The sequence below is a fragment of the Cajanus cajan genome, chromosome 5 (assembly GCF_000230855.2).
Source record: "Cajanus cajan strain Asha chromosome 5, NIPB_CcT2T_4, whole genome shotgun sequence".
Classification (NCBI taxonomy): domain Eukaryota; kingdom Viridiplantae; phylum Streptophyta; class Magnoliopsida; order Fabales; family Fabaceae; genus Cajanus; species Cajanus cajan.
In genome coordinates, this window is record NC_138521.1 from 58,501,719 (window position 1) to 58,526,037 (window position 24,319).

The window sequence follows — 24,319 nt, forward strand, 5'->3', positions numbered from 1 at the left end:
AATTTATCCAAACAAATTTAACGTTAATAACAACTAAGAAGCTTTATTTGAACAGCTGAAAGGTACATTATGACAGGAGTCAAGCATCAAACTTCTACATTCAATTTCAATCACTTTGCAACAAGATACAGATAACAACGTAAAACTTATATGAGCCAGTGTAATATAACCTGTAAGGTCAAAAGAACCCAGTTCTAACGAGGAATGGATGCATGCCTTCACATATTTTTTGGTGAGTGAGTATACATACAAGTTAATGGCGGCAAGATTCTAGCTACAGTGGCAAAAGCAGAACACATCTCTGATAGGGTAAACACGTTAAACATCAATTTGATTTGTATCAAGATCTTTCGGGGACATGGACATTATACACAAACCGTAAGGTAGGAAAAAATATATAGTTAAAAATACTAGAACGCCAAGATCAGCCTCTTCACCAACCGCTGGACGACGTGGATTGATCCAGTATATCTGGATTGCACACCAAAAGCAATATAAGGATGCTATGGATATCATAAGTAGCATTGATTGATATGACTTCTTCTTTATGGTGTTTAAGGAACTTGCTCTGCGTGATAATTAAGGTGACAGAAAATGTCAAAACCATGCTCTGACTATAATATAAGTTGGTTAAAAAGTTGCAAAAAGAAAAACCTGTTGAGGTAAAAATAGCCTCCAATTAAGCAAGCACATAAGAAGCCAACTACAACAACAGCATCTGGGTTAACTGGTGCTGTACTTTGCCACCAGCCAGTGCTCAAAATCCAAGTGTACGTGGTTGTTTTCCCATTCTCCTGTGTCATTTGGGTCATAATATTTGTTAATTAATTAGTACTTAATATAAGAGTAAATTTTCAGGACAAATTATAATGAAGTGACTGCAGCATTTGGCATTCCTTTAAACACCATTAGATAATTTGCAATCCATTAAAATTCAGCCGAATTCCAAGTTTCTGCCCAAGTTTCCATCAGAATAATAGCCAACAGCACTATACTTGTAAATGCTGTCATGAATATGCAAATAGAATGGAAGTCCAGTATATTACCCGGGAACCAACACTTTAGCTGGGAATAAACCCCTAAATTAGTCTGAGATTATAAGAATCGGAAATTTTAGTCCCCAAGATTTTAAAAACACTACGTTTATTGTAAGAAGCTATTCATTTTAATCCTTTTTTCTACTCATTTTCTATTGTCATTTGGTACTAAAAAAGACTAAAATGAAAGACATTTTGTAATGTCAAAGACTAATGAAGGGTTTTTAACATCTAAAGAACTAATAGGCTCAATTCATACACTCTCAAAAGACCAATTTAGGGGTTACTTCTTTCGCTTGAGAGCATAAATAAAGATAAATGGAATCGATCCCTACATTATCTTTCTGACATTTAATGTTTATACATGAAAAAAGAAAGTTACGAAGGTATTTCCTTTTGCAACCGAAAATCTACTTTTGGACTTCAAATATCCATGAAACAAAAAAAAATGTTAATGAAGCTAATTTAAAGTTTTCAGGGTGACAATAAATGTACCACTTAAGATTAAAATAAAACTGCAAACAATCCAATATCACCTAGTTGACTAATAAATATGGCTCCTCATCAAGGTTGCAGGGACAACTTGAGGTGTAGGATGCTTTGTTGCTTAAAATAATTTTGGACACGATTAACATCTACAATGCTTTTGGCTCATCTTAAGGATATACATACATACAGGGCATATTGAGTGAGAATTCTTAGTTATTGTGAGAAATAACAACAATAAATACATACCGTTAAATCATATTTAATAGGTTAAGACTAAGAAACAAATGTACACGACCTTTTCAAATGATCATGTAACAATTAACTAATTTTTAATATTGATCACCCATATATAGAAATATCCTTCAGATGTATATTATGAAATTCTTAAAATGAGAATTGTTCTCACCAGATATATGTGTGTGGTTTTACCCCACATCTTTGCATATGTATTCTATTCATTTTGCAACTCATGCATTCTCTTAAAGGTCAATGATAAATCTCATAGACCTCTGGTAATAAACAAAAGGCAAGGGGGCGATCTTAATATGCCTTTAAATTCCATAAATGCATCCAACACCAGTGAATGACTGATGTAATTAATCTAAAAACACGCCAATAGAAGCAAATAAATCAAAAGTACACAGATGTTTCTCTTTCTCGTTATAGCTACCGATCAGGCCAAAATTAACAGGGAAAAGTAATCAAACAGAACTCATTAATAGAAAACCATACATTTTTGCTTCATTTCAACATGAATAAAGACAAAACAGATCATTTATAGCATCAAACACAAAAAACTTGGCAACACAAAAAGTGTCTATCTGTCTACATATTATTACCTCAAACAGATGATCCAGAAAGAAGTGAGTAAAAGAACCAGCAGATATCAAGAAAAAGCATTGCGTCCTTGTAAGGGGCACCTGCAATAGTAAGTTAGTTAACATATTGGTCAGACCTGAAATTTCTGGAAACAAGAGAGAGAGAGAGAGAGAGAGAGTGACCCTTGAGACAGAATCAAGAAGGTGAGATTGAAGAAGATAGGAGGATATCCGAGAATAGAGAAGAGAAAGAGGGTGTCCCAAAATAAGGATATAGTAGAAGGGGTGGTGGATGAGATGTGCAAGAGCAGATCCAAAAGTTTGAGCAGGACCGCCAAAGAGTGAACCAAGCCACTCAGAGAAAGAACCAATATCAGGTCCAAAGAAAGCGTTTATGGTGTAGGTGAGAGTGTGGTGAGGACTAAACCTTCCATTGCTGATGCTTGTCATGCCCAAACCACAACCCATGGCATACATCATGTGAGGACCAGGACCAGGCATTGCATCCAATCTTGTTTCACTTCCAACAATCAATAATACTCAAGTCAAGCACAAACCTCAACACAGGTTTGGTTGTTCCACAAAACTAGCCTTCTGAATAGGTTGTGTGAATCTAATCCAACTTTGTTAGTTATGTTGGATGTTGGATACGGATACTGGTTTCGGTTATTTACCACTTTAACCCTGCTTCCACATTTGGTAGATGTGGCTTCTTAATTTGTACAGGCACCGCCTCCCTAAGCAGACATGTGTTGTTAATGGAATTAGATTGCAGCTAAAATTAGTAAAATAGAATAAGATTGAACTTCTCAATAAGTAATAAACACTTACAGATAAAATAAATAAAAAAGAATTACTTTTTAAAAACTAAATGAAAAAAAAAAAGAATTTTAATTTTAAAAAGCTTATTTTATTTTATAATTGTCTTTTGAGAAACTTATTTAGGCACAACTATGTTTTCTTTTGGTCATGAATTCAATATGCGGCACTTCATCCTCATGTAGTCATGCCATGAGCATTTTTGAAGAGCTTGACTGTATTGATGGATTTAAGGTTAAAGAGCTCAGAACGAGTGTCGGTAAGGAGTACTCAAAGTTGTTTTCTTCTTCCTCTTTCCTTATTTTTAGACTAATCTTAAGCTAATGGAAGCTAGATGTAACATCCTGTTTTTTTTTTTTGATAAATAATGAATGAATTAGAATAAATTAAGATTTATAAGAGAAATATTTTATTAGAAATAATTGGACTAGACTTTGGGTCCAACTCAAAGACTAATTCAAAAGAGGAAAATAGAGAGGGATTAGGTCATTGTATGTATTCTGAAAACCTAAAACGCTCATAGGAGGAGACCTAAAGAAGAAGATCGAGGATACACAAATTAGCGACAGGAACTACCGGGTGTTGTTCCATAAGAACCATCACTCCAAGTATGGGGAGTGGGATTATTGATTCTATAAGCATATATATACGAGGGATAAGGGTAGAGAAGTGATCCCTAAGCCTTTTACGTTATATGTTTAAGGGGAATCTCTTGTGTATATATTCTTATTGAAATTATATTGCTATTGTATACTAAGGTTTTGATTTGGTTGGATTAATTAAATTGATGTTTGAGATGGTGCATTTTGAGGGTTAGGGTTGTTATGTATAAATTTTGAAGGTTTTGAGTGAATTGTGATGATTTGATGTTACTATGATATTTATTGAGTGTGATTCGATTATTTGACCAAATGAATCCTTAAGTTGAAGGGTTTAATGCATATGATGAGTTAAAGGAAGTAAAATTATGTAGATCGCAAATTTGTGAAGTGTAGGTCCTACAAGCACATTGGGCGTGAAAACGATCACGTTAGATACGGGGTTGCCAAAGAGGTCTTAGACCTCTTGATACTAGGCGTCAGGTGTTGCATTTAACGCCATTTGGCGTTGTTTTTTCAAACATGATGATGTTGAATGTGGCCTAGACCATGTTGGGTGAGACTGAGACAAAAAGGTCCCAAATCTTGTTGTGTCGAGCACGGATGATCCCACACAAGGCATGAGTTTGGAAAAGAGTTCCTTAACCTCTCCACGTTGGGCGTGAACCCATTCTCATCGGGTGCCATGCCTTTTTCCATTTAAGATGTATTACTTTACTGATTAATTGATTAATTAATAAGGAACCGTGAGGAGAGATTGAGATTGAGGACTAAAATAATTAATTAATGAGTAGTAATGTGTAAGGAATTAACTAAAATGGTTTATTCTACTGTGTGAATATTAATGATGTCATTGGTGGATTTACAATGGGATGGGTGCATTAAAATGAGTAACAGTAAAGGATAATATTATGATGTGTGGTAATATTTAAGGTTTGATGATGATGATGATGTTAGAATGATAAATGTTGTAGTATGTGATGGGAATGTATAGTAATGATGATGTGCATGTGAGAAGGAATTGACATGTGAAAATTATATTGATGTATGATGTGTTAAGTTTTTATTGGTGATATATTGAGTTGCAATGACATTGAAATGTTGGAATGTGATGATACGTACATATTATGATGAATACTATAATGAGATATGATGAATAAGTCCAATATTACGGACTAGCATTTGAGGAGTTGAGAATGCATTTGTGTGGTTAAATTGATTGTTTTGAGTCCATGCATTTCATGTTTTGTTTCGTAGGATAATGTGGGTCTATGCAATTGGGATATCATATGTCATTTACTTATGTCTCGGGGGTGTTATGGTGGGGAAATCTTTGTTAGGAATGAAAGGCTACAATAGCTAATTGTAACACTTCGACAAGACCTTAATAGGCATCCCCTAGTTGAAGTGGTTTGGGGGGTCATTATTAATGGGTGGTCCCTACACTATTCAATGGTTGGTCCCATTTCATTACTCCTAGGCTATTTTATATTCTTGATAATAATAAAAAGATTGGTACCACATGCATGTAGAGATAGAATCATGTATTACATGAGTTTTGAATCATAGATATGTTGTATCGTGTGGTTGAATGATATTGAATGGTGAATGGAGATGTTTTGATGATAATATTATTATGTTGAGATTGGATAGAAGTATGTGTGATGTAATTATCGTTATTAGTTTATGTGTGTCTACCTTTATGTCTTGTATATGTTGTTATAGATGAGATTTATTCTCACTCCTTGTGTTTATATGTTTGTGATTGAGTTAAACGCCAATTGCAGGATTAGAGTAGGTACAAGATGGTGTATTTGAGGAGGGAGAACCATAAAAAGGGGTCTTGCTCTAATAGTGTGACATTGGGACTAAGTTTTAAAATTAATAGTTATTTAGTAGTTGAGTTTCCATGTAATCAAAACTATATTGATTTAAGAAATTTTATTATTTCTATTAAAACAATATTTGATATGTTTCTTTTGTTTTAAGTAATGGATAAAGTTCTGAACCCTTTTACAAGTTTTAATGAAGAAAGTTATTACATTTTGTTTTTATAAAAAATTTGTTTTATTTTATTTATTAAATCTTTTAGGATATAAGGGTGTCACAATAAAACCTTGTTTATGTTAGATTGTTTGAGTTGCATGTTGCTTGATTTGTAGCAAAATGTAGTTGTGTTGGTTGATTTTGAATTGCATGATGAAGGGGTTGGGTTTTGGGTGCTTTAAAGCATGTTGATGTGATTTTTGATGAATTGGTAGATTTTAGTGTTGCATGTTGGAAATTTCTGAATTTCAATCAAAGGTGTTCTATGTCACTCTTGTCAGGCGTAGGATCGGTGGTGTTGGGCATAAAGAGAAAGAATTGCCTTAGATTGAAATAACGTCAGGCATGATTTAAACAACGCTAGATTTGAGGTGAGAGAATTGGCTCTAACTAAATTGGCATTGGGTGCCAAAGGAGTGACGTCGAGTGTGAGGAGAGAGAATCATCTTAGGTTGGGTTGAAGTCAAGCATGGGACTTTGCCACACCAAGCGCGAGGGTCCAGGGGTACTCTACCTAATCCACGTTAGGCATAGATTGTATGACTTCGAGTGTGGGCAAGACCGAGGGCTCCCTGCCTTGATGGTGCCATGCACATAATGGATAACATCAAGCGCATGTTACCTTAATTTAACTTGTTGTTTTATGATGAAATTGGTGAACATGTATAGGATAGTTGGGTCTATCACATGTTGTATGCTTATTAAGTTGTGCTAAGTGTTGTATATCGATGTATGGTGCTGAATCTCTATACATTGATCTAGGATAGTGTATAGTTGATTAAATGGTTGAAATTTTTTAGTTAAGTTGTATATTATTTATTGAGTTGTTGTGTTGAGTATGCATAAGACATGGTGTTGAAAGTTATGTTGATCAACCTAGGACTAAATGATAGGTTGTTTATAAAGTTGCATATCTCATTATAAGAATATTGTGTTGTGGTGCTCTAATAGCCAAATTTAGTAAAAACTCTTCTTGGAAAGTTGACCCTTGAATTAGTCTCCTCTAAGACGTTAGTTGATGTGATATGTAGCTCAGGTCGAGGCATATTAGCTATAAGCAACCAATGTTGATTTATATGTTGGCAAGGTTGAGACATACATGTATAAAGCAACCAAATTAGAATAAGATACAATGATGAAAGTTAAAATCCTAATTAGGTACTGGAAAAACATGATATTTGGAGGATATTTAGTGAGCTAATCACATATGTGGCTCAGTTATGTTGATAAGTTGTAAGTTGATACTATGTTGATTTAAGTTGAGTGTTCATGTTGATAATATAGTTGTTTTTACTTCTATATTGATTATGTTGATTCTTTGAACATTAACTTACCTTTGCATATTTTTCATGTGGTTGGATTGCAATGATCATACTTTGTATGAGAATAAAATAGGTAGGGCTGGGCAAAATTAACTAAATTAAACTAAAACTATTAAATAACTGGATTATTTTAAACTAAAAAACTAAAACTATTTAAAATAAAACTGAACTAAACTATTTTTTAATTCAGTTTTAAAAAACTGAACTTATACAGTTACAATTCGGTTAACTATAAGTAATTACAAATAAAAAATAAAAGCACGGTACGGGGTTGGCTCTGCCTCTGCCCTCTTGTAATAATAGATCTTTAGGTGGAGAAGCTATTAGGAATCCCTCTGCAAGTAACTCACACCAGCCACCGCATAAGGTAAATGTGAAAATGCTCACACCAGCCACCGCATAAAGTAAATGCAAAAATGTCCACTGCCGAGGTTCCTGATTATATTTGAAGATATATTAATTTTTTAATTTTATTGTTTATGGGAGAACCTACATATTCTTAAATAGAGACATGTTTCTTGTCTGCTTAATTTTTAGATGGATGTGGGCTTATGTCGTTCTAATAATTTAGGTTCTTGTGGAGCACATTCAAACTTACGCCAACCTAGATGAGTGATTTTTCTTATTTGTTTTTGATACAAAAATATTGAGTGATTTTGTGCATTGGCATCTTTATATTCAAGCACAAAGTATTGCAAATGCAAACTTGTATGACTTAACATCTTGCATTGCAAATAGTTGGTTGTGAACTCTTGAGCAAACCAATCTGTTAGCATTGCTTAGTTGTTGCGTTTTGTAATGTTTCATTATCTGTGCTTCCTACTCTCTTCAAAGTTTCCGACACATAATTGTTAAGATATATTATAGCATATAGGTACAGCAGAGCTGTATAAAATTTCTTTTCAGCTTTTTGTCTCATTTTTCCATCCAAGCTACAAGATGTGTGGTGACAAAAGCAAATGAGCAGTTCTTGGTGTCATTAGCATGTGCAAATTTGTTGCTGCTGTCAGAATTTTTGCAGAGCCACTGATGCAAAGAGCCATTTGGTCTATCTATCTCTGTCTCAAGAATTGAAATTCGTTATCATATTTACTGCCAGGTGTTGGAGTTGGTTTATGTCTATCATGTCTCGGATGATACTCTGTCAAATCAGGTGGGTTGAGTGTTTAAGTGTTTGAGATCCGAAAGTGATAGCCAATATAATACTTTATTTTTTAAAATGATTTTATCTTTTGGGGCATGTTACATAGTGAGGACGCGTAAGCATGTTCCTAGTGCCACCCTCTGATCCATTAAGTTTGATCTAAGATGATTGTGGTTGAATCTCTAATGTAAGCTGAAATTTTGACCAGATATTTCAATTGAGTGATTATAATTATTCGGTTAGTGTTGCGTATTTAGAATGTTCTATTCTATCTTATAAATCACGTGACAAGCTTTATCTGATATGTTAATCTTCTGTTATTAACTTATTATTGACTGATTCATGCTTTGGTTTGAATTTTGGAAAAGATAATCATTTAATTGATAAACATGATTTACAATACATTGATAATCATTTAAGTGTTAAATTTATCTCGGTGGTGTAGGCTGAACCTAAGACAGATGAAGTATATGCACAGATGAAGGTTTAGTTGATCTGTCTGCTGCTGTTCAATTTGGAGCATTACATATTTTTGCATGCTGTCCTTGAAGATACAGTAGGCTAGATTTTTAATTTTCATGTTTCTACTCAACAAATTCTGGTCAGGGTGTTGTCTTGTCCCATGGAAACTTTATTGCAAGTGTTGTTGGGGCTACTGCAAAGGAGGAATCTGTTTCTGTTTAGTTTATATTGGATTCCTATCTCTTTTTTTTTCAAGGTATTAAGAAAAGTTAGCACAGTTCATAAATAATGTAGTTCAGAAACAGATTAAGGTGCATAGTAGTTCAGTTTAGTTCATATTATAGTTCAGTTCAGTTTAGTACAATACAGTTTAATAGAATAAAAAACAATTCAGTTCAGTTTGTGTGATCTAGTTTTCAATTCAGTTCAGTTTAATTGAACTACTTTTCAGTTTAATATAGTTTTTAACAGTTCAGTTTAGTGCAATTTAATTTGCCTACCCTTAAGAATAAGAATAGGTTGAACGTGAAACTTTTGTGCCCATATAAGTGATGGTGGTATAGATCTTTTGAGCTACCTTAAAGTAGCTGGTTGGTGATAATGTTAATTTTTACTTATATTTTAGTACCAAATTGGTTAACACATTCAACTCTTTTCTAACTTTCAACTTATGTGATCCTCAATTTAACTTCTCTTTTGTAAGTAAAGACACTTTGGTTACACATACAGGGTTATACATTTTAATCCTCATTTTTTATGATTTTTTGGATAGGTAATCATGTGGGAAGAAGCCATGTCAAAGAGAAGAAGCTCGATTGAACTCCATTGAAGCTAGCTGGCATTTTAAGTAGACCCACACTGAGCCCATATCTCAGCTCGCTCAGCGCATTAGATCAGGGAGTTGATGGAGAATTGGCATCGCGCTGGGCGTGCCCAATCACGCGCCCAGCGCGCCTTCCGTCACTCGCCAAGCGCGTATATTATCGCGTTGAGCGCGTCACTTAAAGAGTTGCGTAGATTGTTATAATTTCTGGCTGAGCGCGAAGGAAAAGGCATCTGGAGGCAGAACCAAACGAGAAGCAGAGTGCAGGAAGCTAGGGCTCACCTCTTCACCATTGTTTCTCATTGGTTTTCTTCCATTCTTACTCTTTTGATGTATCTTGCTAATCTCATGGACATGGATTGCTAAAACCCCTTTGTTGGGGTTAGATGTAGCCAACTTGAATCTCATGTAACTTGTTTGAATATATATATATATATATATATATCTATCTTCTTCATTCAAATGTTAGTATCATGTTCTTGTGCTTAATGCTTGTATAGAATGATCAACTATTACATGATTTGTGATTACTTTTGGTGTGGGAATATCATTGGTAATCTTGTTTGAGAATGTGGTACCTAGTAAACTTGTGTCTAGGAATGGAACATGAGTTACTTGTTGTTTAGAGCCCTTAAATTTAATGCAAGTGGATTTATTGAAGTATTCAAGGGATTGATATTTTATAATGAAACTTAGGCTCTTTTAACCAAGGAATTGGAACTAGAGAAAATTAGTGGGCTTACATTAATGTTTGAATGAGAAGGAATGTTTTTTTATGCATGAGATTTAAGTTGGTGAAGTCTAACCCTAACATTTTATTCATCTTAGTTAATCTCCAAAATCGCCTTTCAAGTGTTTGATGAAAGTTCACTTTGAATCATTTTGCTCTTTTTAGCTTAAAAATTACAATCCACCAAATATGAAATCATTCTTTAGTCTGTATTAGCTTAAATTCCACATATTGCCATTGTATTACTCAATTCCCTTGGGAAGAACGACTATTACTTCTACTTACTACTTGTGCGATTGGTTCGCTTGCCATATTGGAAGAAATCGTTTAACAAGTTTTTGGCGCGTTTGCCGGGGACTTGTGTCTCAATACAAGGCAATTGTGCAATTATAGTTATACTAGACTCCATTCTTTATTCTTGAATTTTCTTTCTTGTAAGCCAATATTTTATTTTACTTTATTTTATTTTATTTATGGGCTAACTTGTTGCTCTAGTATCTGGTGTGTTCTTGTGTATGCAGGGTACTATCCGAACAAGACGGGTCATTTCTTCGGAACCTTTGCTTAGTGATCCAGAGATTGAGAAAACAGCCAGGAGAAACAATAGCAACACAAGAAGACAGAGGCTACTAAATCAACAAGTCACCCACCAAACTTCATCCTCTCAAACTAACACTACTCAACATTTCGATCTAGCTGCAGAAGGAGAAATGGCTGAAGAAGAGCATCATAATCCATTTAAACAACCTCCAAAGAGAACTATTGGGGATTCTATTCTATATACCAGCCCCCGAAATTTCTCTAGCATGGTGAGGCCAACTATGAATGAGAAGATTGTTGAAATGAAGCCAGCCCTCTCGCAACTCATAAGCTCTCATATGTTTGCCGATTTGGATCATGAAGACCCACATACTCATTTGTACACCTTCTATGAGTTGTGTGGCTCAGTTGGAATTTCTGGGGATGACGAAGAGGCTTTGTTCATGAGGCTATTTCCATTCTCTCTCACTGGGAAGGCCAAGGCTTGGCTCCAATCACAGCCTAACCAAAGTCTAACCAGTTGGAGGGATATGGAGACAAAAATTTTAGCTCGTTTCTTCCCACCATCCAAGAATACGGAGGCCAAGGCCGCTATTGCTACATTTGTGCAAGGAGTTGATGAACCCTTATGTGAGGCATGGGAGAGATATAAAGCTTTGCTTAGAAAGTGCCCCAATCATGGTTTTGATATAGAGATGCAAGTTCAGACTTTTTGCAATGGTTTACAACCACAAACAAAGATGATTTTGGATGCTTCTTTTGGTGGCTCTGTTTTGTTCAAGACTGCCGATGAAGCTATCACAATAATTGAGTCTATGGCATCTACTGACTTGCGAAGCCAACATGGGAGAGGTCAAGCACAAAGGAGGGGAGTATTAGAATTAAGCACTCAAGATGCCCTCTTAGCTCAATCAACAAATCGAAGCTCTCAATCAACAAATGGCTAAATTACCTCAACAACTCCAAGCCATGCATGCTAACCCTTGCCAAACTCAACAAGTTATGCGGTGTGATTTTTGTGGAGGTGATCATTCCAATGGCAATTGCCAAGCTCCTAGTGGCTCCCAAGGTGAAGAAGCCAACTATATGGGGAACCAAGGACGCCAAAATTTCTCTAACAATCCTTATCCTAGTTCTTACAACCAAGGGTGGAGAAATAATAATGCTCAATTTGGAGGGAAACAAGACATGGGTGCATCAAGTAGTAGACTTCACTCTCCACAACAACAACACCCACCGTTGTATGAAAGAACTACTAAGCTAGAAGATACCTTGCAGCAATTTATGCAATTATCCCTTCAAAACCAAAAGAATACAGATACTTCAATTAAAAATTTGGAGGTGCAAGTGGGACAATTGGCCAAACAGTTAGCAGACCAGCAGAGTGGATCGTTCTCCGCTAATACACAAACAAATCCCAAGGAGCATTGTAAGGTTGTGTCTACAAGAAGTGGGAAGAAGTTTGGAGAGAATAATCAAAATGATAGACAAGAAAATGTGATGAAAGAAAATAGCAGAGCAGAAGACAATGATGAGAGTGTAGTGGAAGAGGTGGAGAATAAGAGAGTGAGTGGAGAAATAGAGAAAAAGAAAAAAGAGAGTAAGAAGGAAATTGGGAAAGCCCCACCTACAAAGAATCTTCCATACCCACATGCCCCTTCAAGAAAAGACAAAGAGAGACAATTTGCAAGGTTTCTAGACATTTTTAAGAGGTTGCAAATTAATATTCCTTTTTCGGAAGCCTTAGAGCAAATGCCAACTTATGCTAAATTTATGAAGGAGTTATTGTCAAAGAAAAGAAGATTCATTGAAGAAGAAACTATTGAGTTGGAGGCCGGTTGTAGTGCAATCATTCAGAAGTCCCTACCTCAGAAATCTAAGGATTCAGGCAGTTTCACAATCCTTGTAACCATAGGTGCTCTACCAGTGGGTAAAGCCTTGTTGGACTTGGGGGCCAGCATTAACTTGATGCCCTTGTCTATGATGAGAAGGATAAGAGATTTGGAGGCTAGACCTACTCGGATGACATTACAGTTAGCTGATAGATCAATTAAGTATCCTCATGGAGTGGTGGAGGACGTGTTGGTCAAGGTGGACAAGTTCATGTTCCCGGTGGATTTTGTGGTAATGGACATGGAAGAGGACATAGAGGTTCCTCTAATACTTGGTAGGCCTTTCATGAAAACCGCCAAGGTTATTATTGATGTGGATGATGGAAAGTTAAAAGTGAGAATCCAAGATGAGGAAGTGAATTTCAATGTCTTTGAAGCCATGCAATACCCCAATGATAAAAATGATTGTATGAGGGTGGATATACTTGATGATGTGATCTCTGCCGCTTCAAGCCAAATACATAGTCGAAGCTCTTTGGAGAAAGCCCTCATTGAAGCTTTCGAGTTTTTGAATGATGAAGAGGAGAAAGAAATTGAGGATTGCTTAAAGAACTTGAACTCAACCAAAGAAGTTCTTGAAAGAAATATAAAATTTGAAGAATTGCATGAGAGTTTGAGGTCTGAAGAGCAAAAGTTAGAATTGAAAGTTTTGCCTTCACATCTTAAATATGTTTTTCTTGAAGAGGGTAACAACAAACCAGTCATCATCAGTAGCTCCCTTTCTGATAATGAGGAGAAGAGGTTAATTGAGGTGTTACAGCTGAACTGAGAAGCCATAGGTTGGACCCTATCTGATTTGAAAGGCATTAGTCCCTCTTATTGCATGCACAAAATTCACATGGAGCAGGACTATAGGCCTGTGGCTCAACCTCAGAGGCATTTGAACCCAACCATGAAATAAGTTGTAAAGAAGGAGGTTCAAAAATTGTTGGAGGTAGGGATGATCTATCCTATCTCAGACAGTGCGTGGGTCAGTCCTGTGCAAGTAGTTCCTAAGAAGGGTGGGATGACTGTAATCCACAATAAAAAGAATGAATTGATCCCCACAAGGACTGTCACAGGTCGGAGGATGTGTATAGACTACAGGAAATTGAACAAGGCCACAAGAAAAGATCACTTCCCTTTGCCCTTCATGGATCAAATGTTGGAACGGTTAGCGGGGCAAGCATACTATTATTTTCTGGACGGATATTCAGGTTATAATCAGATTGTAGTGGATCCAGAAGATCAAGAGAAAACAGCCTTCACATGCCCTTTTGGTGTTTTTGCTTACAGGAAAATGCCATTTGGGTTGTGTAATGCTCCAGCTACGTTTCAGCGGTGCATGCTTGCTATCTTCTCTGACTTGGTGGAAAAATGTATTGAAGTTTTCATGGATGACTTCTCAGTTTTTGGGTCTTCTTGATACTTGCTTGGACAATTTAGACACCATATTGAAGCGGTGTGTGGAAACCAATTTGGTTCTCAGTTGGGAGAAATGTCACTTCATGGTGACTGAAGGCATTGTCTTAGGCCACAAGATTTCTTGCAGGGGGATTGAAGTTGACAAAGCCAAAATTGAAGTCATTGAGAAATTACCCCCACCAGTCAACGTTAAAGGAATCAGAAGCTTCTTAGGACATGTTGGGTTCTATAGGAGATTCATCAAGGATTTCTCCAAGATTGCAAAACCATTGAGCAACTTGCTAAATAAGGATACCCCGTTTAAATTTGATGCAAACTGTTTATCTTCTTTTGAGACCTTGAAAAACAAACTCATTTCTGCACCAATGATCACTACTCCTAACTGGCAGTTTGGTTTTGAACTTATGTGTGATGCCAGTGATTATGCTATAGGAGCAGTGCTAGCTCAAAGAAAAGAGAAAGTTTTCCGTGTGATACACTATGCAAGTAAAGTTTAAAATGACACTCAAACTAATTATGCTACTACTAAAAAAGAACTTCTTGCCATAGTATATGCACTGGAAAAATTCAGAGCGTATCTGATTGGTTCAAAAATTATTGTTTTCACTATTCATGTTGCAATTAAATATTTGTTAACTAAGTCTGACTCCAAACCTAGGCTAATAAGGTGGATACTTTTGTTGCAGGAGTTCGATTTAGAAATCAATGACAAGAAAGGCTGTGAAAATAATGTAGCAGACCATCTCTCTCGACTTGTGAACAATGAGGTGACTACACTAGAACCAGAGCTATCAGAGGAATTCCCGGATGAAAAACTCTTGTCAATCCAAGAAAGGCCATGGTTTGCAGACATGGCTAATTTTAAAGCTGCTAGAGTCATCCCTGAAGATCTAAATTGGCACCAAAGAAAAAAATGATTAATGATGCCAAGTTGTATGTGTGGGATGATCCTCATTTGTTCAAGATTGGGGCTGACAATTTGTTGAGACGGTGTGTTACAAAAGAGGAGGCTAAAGACATTCTCTGGCATTGCCACAACTCACCTTACGGAGGTCATTTTAATGGGGAAAGGACAGAAGTTAAGGTCCTCCAGTCTGGGTTCTTTTGGCCTACCTTATTCAAGGATGCCTATGGATATGTACAGAGATGTGATAGCTGTCAAAGGAGTGGAAATATCTCCAAGAGACATGAGATGCCATTGTAGAACATTCAAGAAGTGGAAGTCTTTGATTGCTGGGGGATTGACTTTATGGGCCCTTTACCAACTTCATTTTCTAATGAGTACATCCTTCTGGCAGTGGAATATGTATCTAAATGGGTAGAGGTTATCCCAACACAAAAAGCGGATGCTAAAATAGTAATCAAATTCCTTAAGAAGAATATTTTCTGCAGGTTTGGTACTCCCAGAGTTCTAATCAGTGATGGAGGATCTCATTTTTGCAATGATCAGCTCAAGAAGGCCTTAGAACATTATGGGGTGAGACATAAAGTGGCAACAGCTTACCATCCTCAGACCAATGGGCAAGCAGAAGTGTCTAACAGAGAAATCAAGAGAATTCTAGAAAAGACAGTTGCCACTTCTAGAAAAGATTGGGCTAGCAAACTTGACGAGGCTTTATGGGCATATAGAACAGCTTTTAAGACACCAACATCTATATCACCATTCCAGTTGGTGTATGGAAAGGCATGTCACCTCCCGGTGGAGCTGGAACACAAAGCCTTCTGGACATTGAAACTGCTGAATTTTGACCCGAAGTCTTGTGGGGAGAAAATGAAGTCATAGCTTCATGAATTAGAGGAAATGAGACTCAATGCTTATCAGTCCTCAAGGCAGTACAAAGAACGGGTGAAAGCTTATCATGATAAGAAAATCTTAAAGAGGGATTTCCGACCAGGCCAATCCGTGCTTTTATTTAACTCCAGGTTGAAATTTTTCCCTGGAAAACTTTGATCTAAATGGTTCGGACCCTTTGTCATCAAGGAGGTTAAGCCCTATGGAGCAGTTGAAATTGAAGACCCTGCTTCCAAAAGAAGTTGGATGGTTAATGGATAGTGATTAAAGCCTTATCTTGGTGGAGATTTTAAAAGGCTGATTGCTAAGCTTGAGCTTAGCGACCCGTAGTGGATCAAAAGAGGTCGTCAAGCTCGTGACGTTAAACAAGCGCTTCCTGGAAGGCAATCCAGATGATTTGAACTTTTATGTGTTTAAGTTTTCTTTTAGTTGCATGTCTGATAGTGTGTATGTTTATGTTTTAACTGGTGTTTTGCATTGTTAGGATGGTAGGTGTTAGTTAGACTGAGAAACTAGTTATAGGTAGTCTTGAGAGTAGGATTCAATTTTTCGCAAAAGGCAAGGATGAGAAACTCAGTTTTGGGGACATAGGGAAATTGGGCTAAACTAAAACTCGCGCCCAGCGTGCAGGATATCGCGCCCGGCGTGAACACCACTGGAGCTCATTGTTTTCTTCGTGCCAAGCGCGTCACAAGGGGCCAGGCGCGCCACTTCCAGTATCAACAACATCAAAAATGCGCCAAGCGCGCCACTGACTGCGCTCAGCGAATATAAGTGGGGAGCATCTGTCTCCAAGGCGCCAAACGCGCCACCTCGCTCGCCCAGCGCAATTGGTAAAGATTTTTACCAAAAGTCTCTGCCAAGAGCTCGCCAAGTGCGTTTCCTATCGCGCTCAGCGCAATTTGTCAAGTTTTTGGGCACAAGTCTCTGCCAAGACCGTGCTCAGCGCACCGTCTTGCTCGCCCAACCCGTCCTCCTGTGTTAAGAGGAATTCAAAAAGTCTCAACGCGCTAAGCGCACTCCCACTCGCGCCGGGCGTGTAACTTACAAATTTGAAGGGGCGCGAGAGGGAAGGGTCTTCATTTGTAAACCCACTCACTCTCCTTCCTCACATTCTCTCTCGCGCCAAACCCTAAACCCTCATTATTTTTTCTTCTCTCCCAATCTCACTTTCTACCTTGTCTTGCACTCAATCCGCCGAATCAAGTAATGTTTCTCAACCTTTCTCTTTTATTTTCGCTCCCAATGTCGGTTTTTCTGTACATTTCTTTCCTTTTTGTTGTTTTTTGTTTTTACTTGCATGGGGTGATGGATTTTCGTCCATTCGCACAGATTTTCGTTGTTTACATGTCGCTCTGTTCTATTTTTGGGCTTGAAAGTTAACAGCGCGCTGAGCGGCATGAGTCCGCGCCCAGCGCGTCTTCATCTTTTTGGAAGAGAAGTTGTAGCGCGCCTTGCGCGTTCCCACGCGCGCTCAGCGCCCTACATTTTGTGTGTATTGTGTTTTTGTTATATGTGCGCAGCGCGCTTGCATTTGCGCGCAACGCATTCTTGACGAAGATGCATTATGTCTTTTTGCACTCAGCGCGCTTGCTTGTGCGCCAAGCGCGTACAAGGCAGAGAGACAGTTTGCCTTCTGAGCTCAGCGCGCCCCTAAACGCGCTCAGCGCGGCCATCCATTTTGTTTATTTTCTTTTGTATTATTCTCCACATTTTGGTGATTAACTTCTCTTATCTTCTAGGATGACAACCAAAAGGCAAAGAAATCCCACTGAAGGCCAAAGCAGTAGACCTCCAAGAAGAAAGGGAGGCATACTCTGATCGCTTTCTCACAAAGCAACATGAAAAACAATTTTCTTCCATGGAGCGAAGGAAATTGTTGATGGAGAGGAAGGTGTCTCTCAAGCCAGAGGAGGCTTCAGATTTTGTAGCTGAGTATACCAAGAGAAGGTGGGAAAGGTTAGGCTTTTATCCCGAACCAGCTAACATTGCTATTGTTCGGGAGTTCTATGCAAATGCACTAACCATTGATGAGGATGCTCCAGCCACTTACACTAGCTATGTGAGGGGTCATCCAATTTCCTTTACCCCTGCCACAATCAATGAGTTTCTCCACACTACTCTTGAGCCTAGACAGCACTGCGAGTACTCTCAATTCTTAACTACTCGGATGCCCTCTAATATCAAGCACAATCAGATTGAGGAGGCAGTGTGCAAAGAGGGAGGCAGATTTCACCGGAGTACTCAGGGCCTACCATTACACATAAAGAGGACCAACCTCCTGCTAGTGGCCAAGATTTGGATGACTCTGATTCATTTCAACTTGGCCCCAGTTGACCATGCTTCTGACATCCATCTTAACAGGTCATACATTCTGTTCAGTATCCTCTCCGGGAAGAGGATAGATTTGGGAACCCTCATTACAGAGGAAATACAGAGTTGTGCTGATTCTACGATTGGCAATGCCAAATTAGGGCACCCTTCACTGATACTCATCTATGCAGGAGAGGAGGAGTTGACACATCTGTGGGGCCATTTGAGCGACCGCGTCAGTCTATAGATGCCAGATATGTCAGCGCTCATTGTCAGTTATCTCCTCCAGTTCATGAAGGGGAGGCCCTAGCTGCTGCACCAGAGGTCCCACCACAGGCAGAGGCCCCTGAGATACCTCTTCCTCAGCCCCAGGTTCCACAGGCCCCCGAGATACCTCCCCCTCAACACCAGATTCCTGAGGTCCCATCACAACAGGCAACAATGATTAGTCTTGTTGTTTTTGATACAGCTATGCAGATGATTTTTCGAGCACAACGGATGATTATGGATACTATTAGGGCCCATGCTCTGTCACCGCTCCTAATTTGCAATTCCCCTACTCTATGGAGGAATTTGGCACTGCCACTACTTGGCCTGGGGTCCAGGTTATTTCTAGAGAGGGAGGAGGAGAGCCAGCAGCAGTTTTTGGAGATAGAGCAACTGATACAGAGCCAGAGGTGCAACTTGATGTGGAGGTTGGAGATAGAGCAGCTGATACAGAGCCAGAGATGCAACCTGATGTGGAGGTTGAGAGAGAGGCTGACAGAAATCCTATTCCTGCTGACATCATGGATCCGGTGCTTCAGAGCTCTGAGGAAGCCATCAGAGTAGAGCCCTTGAATACATTTGATTCCTCAAGAGCGGATGTTGGAGTTGATGAAGAAATTCCTACCGCTTTTGATATTGCAGCTGTTGATGCTATGATTGATGACGAGGCCACAGAGTCTTCTGTGTCGACGTCCGTCTGATGATCGAGGCATTTGTGGAGAGGAGCAGCCACATATTTTGGGGGATGGCCTGCTCACCTTTTGTTCTTATCTATTTTTCTTACTATTTCCATCTTTATTTTTTTTGCACCGTATTTTCTCCTATATTAATTACTTTGGATACCCTGACAGTTTACTTGAGATTGGTGTTGCATTTCATGATGAATCAGTTGTGTTATTGCTGCTTCAAATCCTGACATCTTTTGAGTGAATGGCATATTTCTGTTGAACTGATAATTGTGGTTGTGCTGATGTTTTGAATGGCATGGTTGTAAGTGCTTGTTTTACTTGTGATTAAGGACTGTGGCAAAGTAGGAAAGCCTGTGAATTACATAAATTGAACCGGGTGAGATTAAGAGCTTCAGAGTTTATTCTTGTGAGAACCGATCTTTTGACATTCAATTGACTTTGCTTGAATTTCTGTGTTGAGAGCTTTGTTTGCATGTGTATAGATGATCAAAATCATGTTCCCTTTTTGCCGTAGTTTGTTAAGCCAAAAAGCCAACCCTGTTGAAAATATCAACCATTGCAAACCCCCTTTGAGCTTACATAATTCTAGCCTTCTTATAATCATGAACTTTATGATGAAACCACTTTAACACCCTATGTTGAGCTTAAGAGCAAATGGTATGATCATTGTTATGTAACACAAGTTGGGAGGAAGAAACTTTCAGGGTAAGCATGGAGAAAAAGAAAAAAAACTCTGGTTCATTATATCTTCTTCATTCAAAAAAAAACCAAAAAAAACAAAAAAAAAAACCAAAAACAAAAACAAAAAAAACAACAAAAACAAAATAAAAATCAGAGTTGTTCATTGCTGGCTGGAATCATTGGAATCATTCATTAGAAAGAAAGGGAGTGGAGCTGGGAATCAATGATTATTCATTTGCTCTCCTAGCTCAATACTATTGTTATACACAAAGAACCTAAATTTTCCCCTTAGCCAGATTCCCTTCACAACCTCAAGAGAATCCTTGTGATGTATGCATGCTAATATAGTCTCTTGAACTTGTTGAAACGAAAAGCAAAGTTAAATTGGGTGGCATTAGAGTTGGTAGAGGGACAAACACATTCCCTAAACACCGATGTGCTTGAGTGAAACACTTTTCCTAGTGAGGTTGAATTTGTGGGCTGATCAATACATCTATTTGGCCATGGTGGTTAGTTTCTTGTAAAACAATTAAGTGCATCCTTGTCATTCTTGCATTGTGAGCACCATAGTGGATGTTTGGCAGGGAATTTCATTACCCTCGAGAGACTAAGTTTAAGAGGAAGCTTGCATATCTGATGTTTGAGTGAATTGCACCACATTCTCAAGTAGTCTGTCTTTGTTGATGAAGTGACTTTTTTTGTACTAACAAGTTACCTTTTGCTTGAGGACAAGCAAAGTTCTAAGTTTGGGAGAGTTGATGATGTTAATTTTTACTTATATTTTAGTACCAAATTGGTTAACAAATTCAACTATTTTCTAACTTTCAACTTATGTGATCCTCAATTGAACTTCTCTTTTGTAAGTAAAGACACTTTGGTTACACATACAGGGTTATACATTTTAATCCTCATTTTTTGTGATTTTTTGGATAGGTAATCATGTGGGAAGAAGCCATGTCAAAGAGAAGAAGCTCGATTGAACTCTAGTGAAGCTAGCTGGCATTTTAAGTAGACCCGCGTTGAGCCAATATCTCAGCTCGCTCAGCGCATTGGATCAGAGAGTTGATGGAGAATTGGCATCGCGCTGGGCATGCCCAATCACGCGCCCGACGCACCTTCCGTCACGCGCCAAGCGCGTATATTATCGCGTTGAGCGCGTCACTTAAAGAGTTGCGTAGATTGTTATAATTTCTGGCTGAGCGCGAAGGAAAAGGAATCTGAAGGCAGAACCAAACGAGGAGCAGAGTGCAGGAAGCTAGGGCTCACCTCTTCACCATTGTTTCTCATTGGTTTTCTTCCATTCTTACTCTTTTGATGTATCTTACTAATCTCATGGACATGGATTGCTAAAACCCCTTTGTTGGGGTTAGATGTAGCCAACTTGACTCTCATGTAACTTGTTTGAATATATATATATATATATATATATATATATATATATATATATATATATATATATATATATATATCTTCTTCATTCAAATGTTAGTATCATGTTCTTGTGCTTAATGCTTGTATAGAATGATCAACTATTACATGATTTGTGATTACTTTTGGTGTGGGAATATCATTGGTAATCTTGTTTGAGAATGTGATACCTAGTAAACTTGTGTCTAGGAATGGAACATGAGTTACTTGTTGTTTGGAGCCCTTAAATTTAATGCAAGTGGATTTATTGAAGTATTCAAGGGATTGATATTTTATAATAAAACTTAGGCTTTTTTAACCAAGGAATTGGAACTAGAGAAAATTAGTGGGCTTATATTAATGTTTGAATGAGAATGAATGTTTTTTTATGCATGAGATTTAAGTTGGTGAAGTCTAACCCTAACATTTTATTCATCTTAGTTAATCTCCAAAATCACCTTTCAAGTGTTTGATGAAAGTTCACTTTGAATCATTTTGCTCTTTTTAGCTTAAAAATTACAATCCACCAAATATGAAATCATTCTTTAGTCTGTATTAGCTTAAATTCCACATATTGCCATTGTATTACTCAAGTCCCTTGAGAAGAACGACTATTACTTCTACTTACTACTTGTGCGATTGGTTCGCTTGCCATATTGGAAGAAATCGTTTAACAGTTGGTAGTAATATTGTTTGATCAACAATTATGATTCTTTTTCATACTATAGTCGGGACTATTATATATATATATATATATATATATATATATATATATATATATATATATATATATATATATACGCACACACATATGATTTAGTATTTAATAAATTTTTATTGATTATATATTATGACATGTATATTCAAGTTTGATAAGTATGTAAATCTTAGATGATTTATAGTGATTTGTTAAGTATAGTGAGTTAACAAATTGTTATACCTTATAAAATATATTATGTAAAATTAAAAACTTAGTGTTACACATAAATTTTTTTGTCTGGTACCATATGTATTTTTTTGTTAAGTATAATTATATTTAAAATATAAAATAAAATTATGATAAGTAATAAAGCTCCTTTTTAAAATTATTTAATATAACTTCATATGTCAATTCATCTTCAAAGAATCAAAGTCGTCGAGAATGCAGTAATTAAAACAAAGAAAAGAAAAATAAAATAATATATATATATATATATAAATAAATAAATAAAAAAGGTGTGGCGTGAACTTTCATTTCTAACGAAATGGAAATGTTGAGGGAAAATAAAGACAAGCAAGGATAAGAAATTTAAGAATAATGTTATGTTTAGGTGAGCAGAAATAAAATAAAAAGGAGAAAATGGATAACACTATACTTTTCTATTGGTTGGAGAAAATATAAAAAATAACTTTTTAAAACAAAAAATATTTTTTTTTCTTCTAATTATTATTTCAATTGAATATTTTTCTGTGACTTTTTTTCCTTGATTGAGACGTGAGACGAGTCAAAGAGTAGGATTCTGTTTTAAAAAATAATACTAATAAGAGTAGGATTCTGGAACATTCTAAACTGGATGGGCCCACTGAGAACGCATTTTCCAAGATGGAGACCTGATGATGAGGAGTGGAGTGCAGTCACACTTTTTAATATCAGCATTTTGGTTTGTACTATAAATATACTACTCATCCATCTTAGGATTTCAGCCAACATTCCTTCACATATTTTTAAAATACACTCTTAATTATTAATTAAAATTTATTTAAAATATAAATTACAATAAATTCATTGTATAAAATAAAAAATCTGAGAAAAATTATTGTTTAATAACTTTTAACTAATTAAAAATATAACTTAAAATATACATTAAAAGAGTGTTATCACAATATACAAGAAATAAGATGATGAAAGTAGGAAAAATAAATGAAAATAAGATAAATAAATAAATAAGAATAAGCGAAAAATAAAATGAAAATAATAATAATAAATATGTAAAGAAAAATAAATGAAAAAGATATATTCATTTTCTATTTCATTTATTCCCTACTATACACACTTTTTTATATTTAAAGTATAATAATATAATGCTTGTTTTATGCATAAGAATGACAAAAGAAAAAGTTGTACACATGAGTAAAATCAGTGACCGATAGTAAATGAAAATTTTAATAAGTTATTAATGAGAGAAGGACGAATAATAAGGAACTCATTACTCATACATATTTTGTAATTATTTAAATATCTATAATAAAAATATATTTTCTGTCAAAAAATTATATATATATATATATAATATTTTTTAGTATAAATATATGTGTAATTATATGTTTAAAAATAATTTTTGACTTGTATTTTTTTAAATTTTATATTTTAACAGTTATTCATAAATATCCACTAATATATTTAAATTTTGTATTTAATAATAGTAGACATTTGTGCGAGAAAAAAAGAATAAAAGATATAGGTAAAATTTGTACTTTCACTTGTCTTACATTATTGTCATCTTTACTTGTGAGACAATTTTGTAATAAAAAATATAGGTAAAATTGTTATAAATTTCTTTTACTAAGAATATAATTTTTTAAGATAATAAACTAAATATGGAAAATAAACATTAGACTACAAATTTTTGGGAAACTAAAATAACTTTTATATAAAAAAGATATACTATACAATCATTCATTCAATAATTTATATAATATTATTTATTGTGTTTGTTTACTTTTATCAATGATAAATGTAATAAATTATGTGATAGAGGGATAAACAAGAAAAAAAATATGTTGTATAGCTTATTGAACATCATTTTTCTCTTACAAAAATAATATATAAATTGTGATATTTGTTCTTATTTATGACTCAACTTAAAATAATTATAGAAAATTTGAATTAATCTCTCCTAAAGTCTTTTTAAATGACACACATCCTTAGCCTTCCTTTTAATTTTCATGTGAACACTAATCACCCTTATTTATTTATTCATATAAGTGATACTACAACTTCTTATATAAGATAATATCATTTGTCCATTATTAAGAAGGAATAAATTATTAATACAAGTGTCAACA

General features: G+C 36.1%; 2 protein-coding genes and 1 non-coding gene across 4 annotated transcripts; 1 reads left to right on the forward strand and 2 right to left on the reverse strand.

Moving 5' to 3' along the window:
* Positions 1 to 16: 16 nt before the first annotated feature.
* On the reverse strand, positions 17 to 3,074 carry LOC109808995 (uncharacterized). Of its 2 annotated transcripts, none has more exons than XM_083075471.1 (4): positions 2,528 to 3,074; positions 2,366 to 2,446; positions 655 to 794; positions 17 to 471 (listed from the first exon to the last, which is right to left on the reverse strand). In XM_083075471.1, the coding sequence occupies exons 1-4, from the start codon at positions 2,843 to 2,845 to the stop codon at positions 411 to 413; spliced, it is 600 nt and encodes a 199-aa protein (XP_082931597.1). In that variant the 5' UTR covers positions 2,846 to 3,074; the 3' UTR covers positions 17 to 410. The 2 variants fall into 2 exon arrangements, with proteins under 2 accessions (XP_082931597.1, XP_082931596.1); XM_083075470.1 differs by having other exon boundaries at positions 17 to 568; positions 2,528 to 3,064.
* Positions 3,075 to 11,408: 8,334 nt separating this feature from the next.
* Positions 11,409 to 11,514, reverse strand: LOC145958488 (small nucleolar RNA R71). The gene has a single exon (XR_014434329.1). It is a non-coding gene; the product is annotated as a small nucleolar RNA R71 (small nucleolar RNA).
* A 284-nt stretch (positions 11,515 to 11,798) lies between these two features.
* On the forward strand, positions 11,799 to 13,490 carry LOC145958113 (uncharacterized). Its single transcript, XM_083074589.1, has one exon. It carries the CDS (start codon positions 11,799 to 11,801, stop codon positions 13,488 to 13,490), a length of 1,692 nt encoding a protein of 563 aa, XP_082930715.1.
* The last annotated feature ends 10,829 nt before the right edge of the window (positions 13,491 to 24,319 follow it).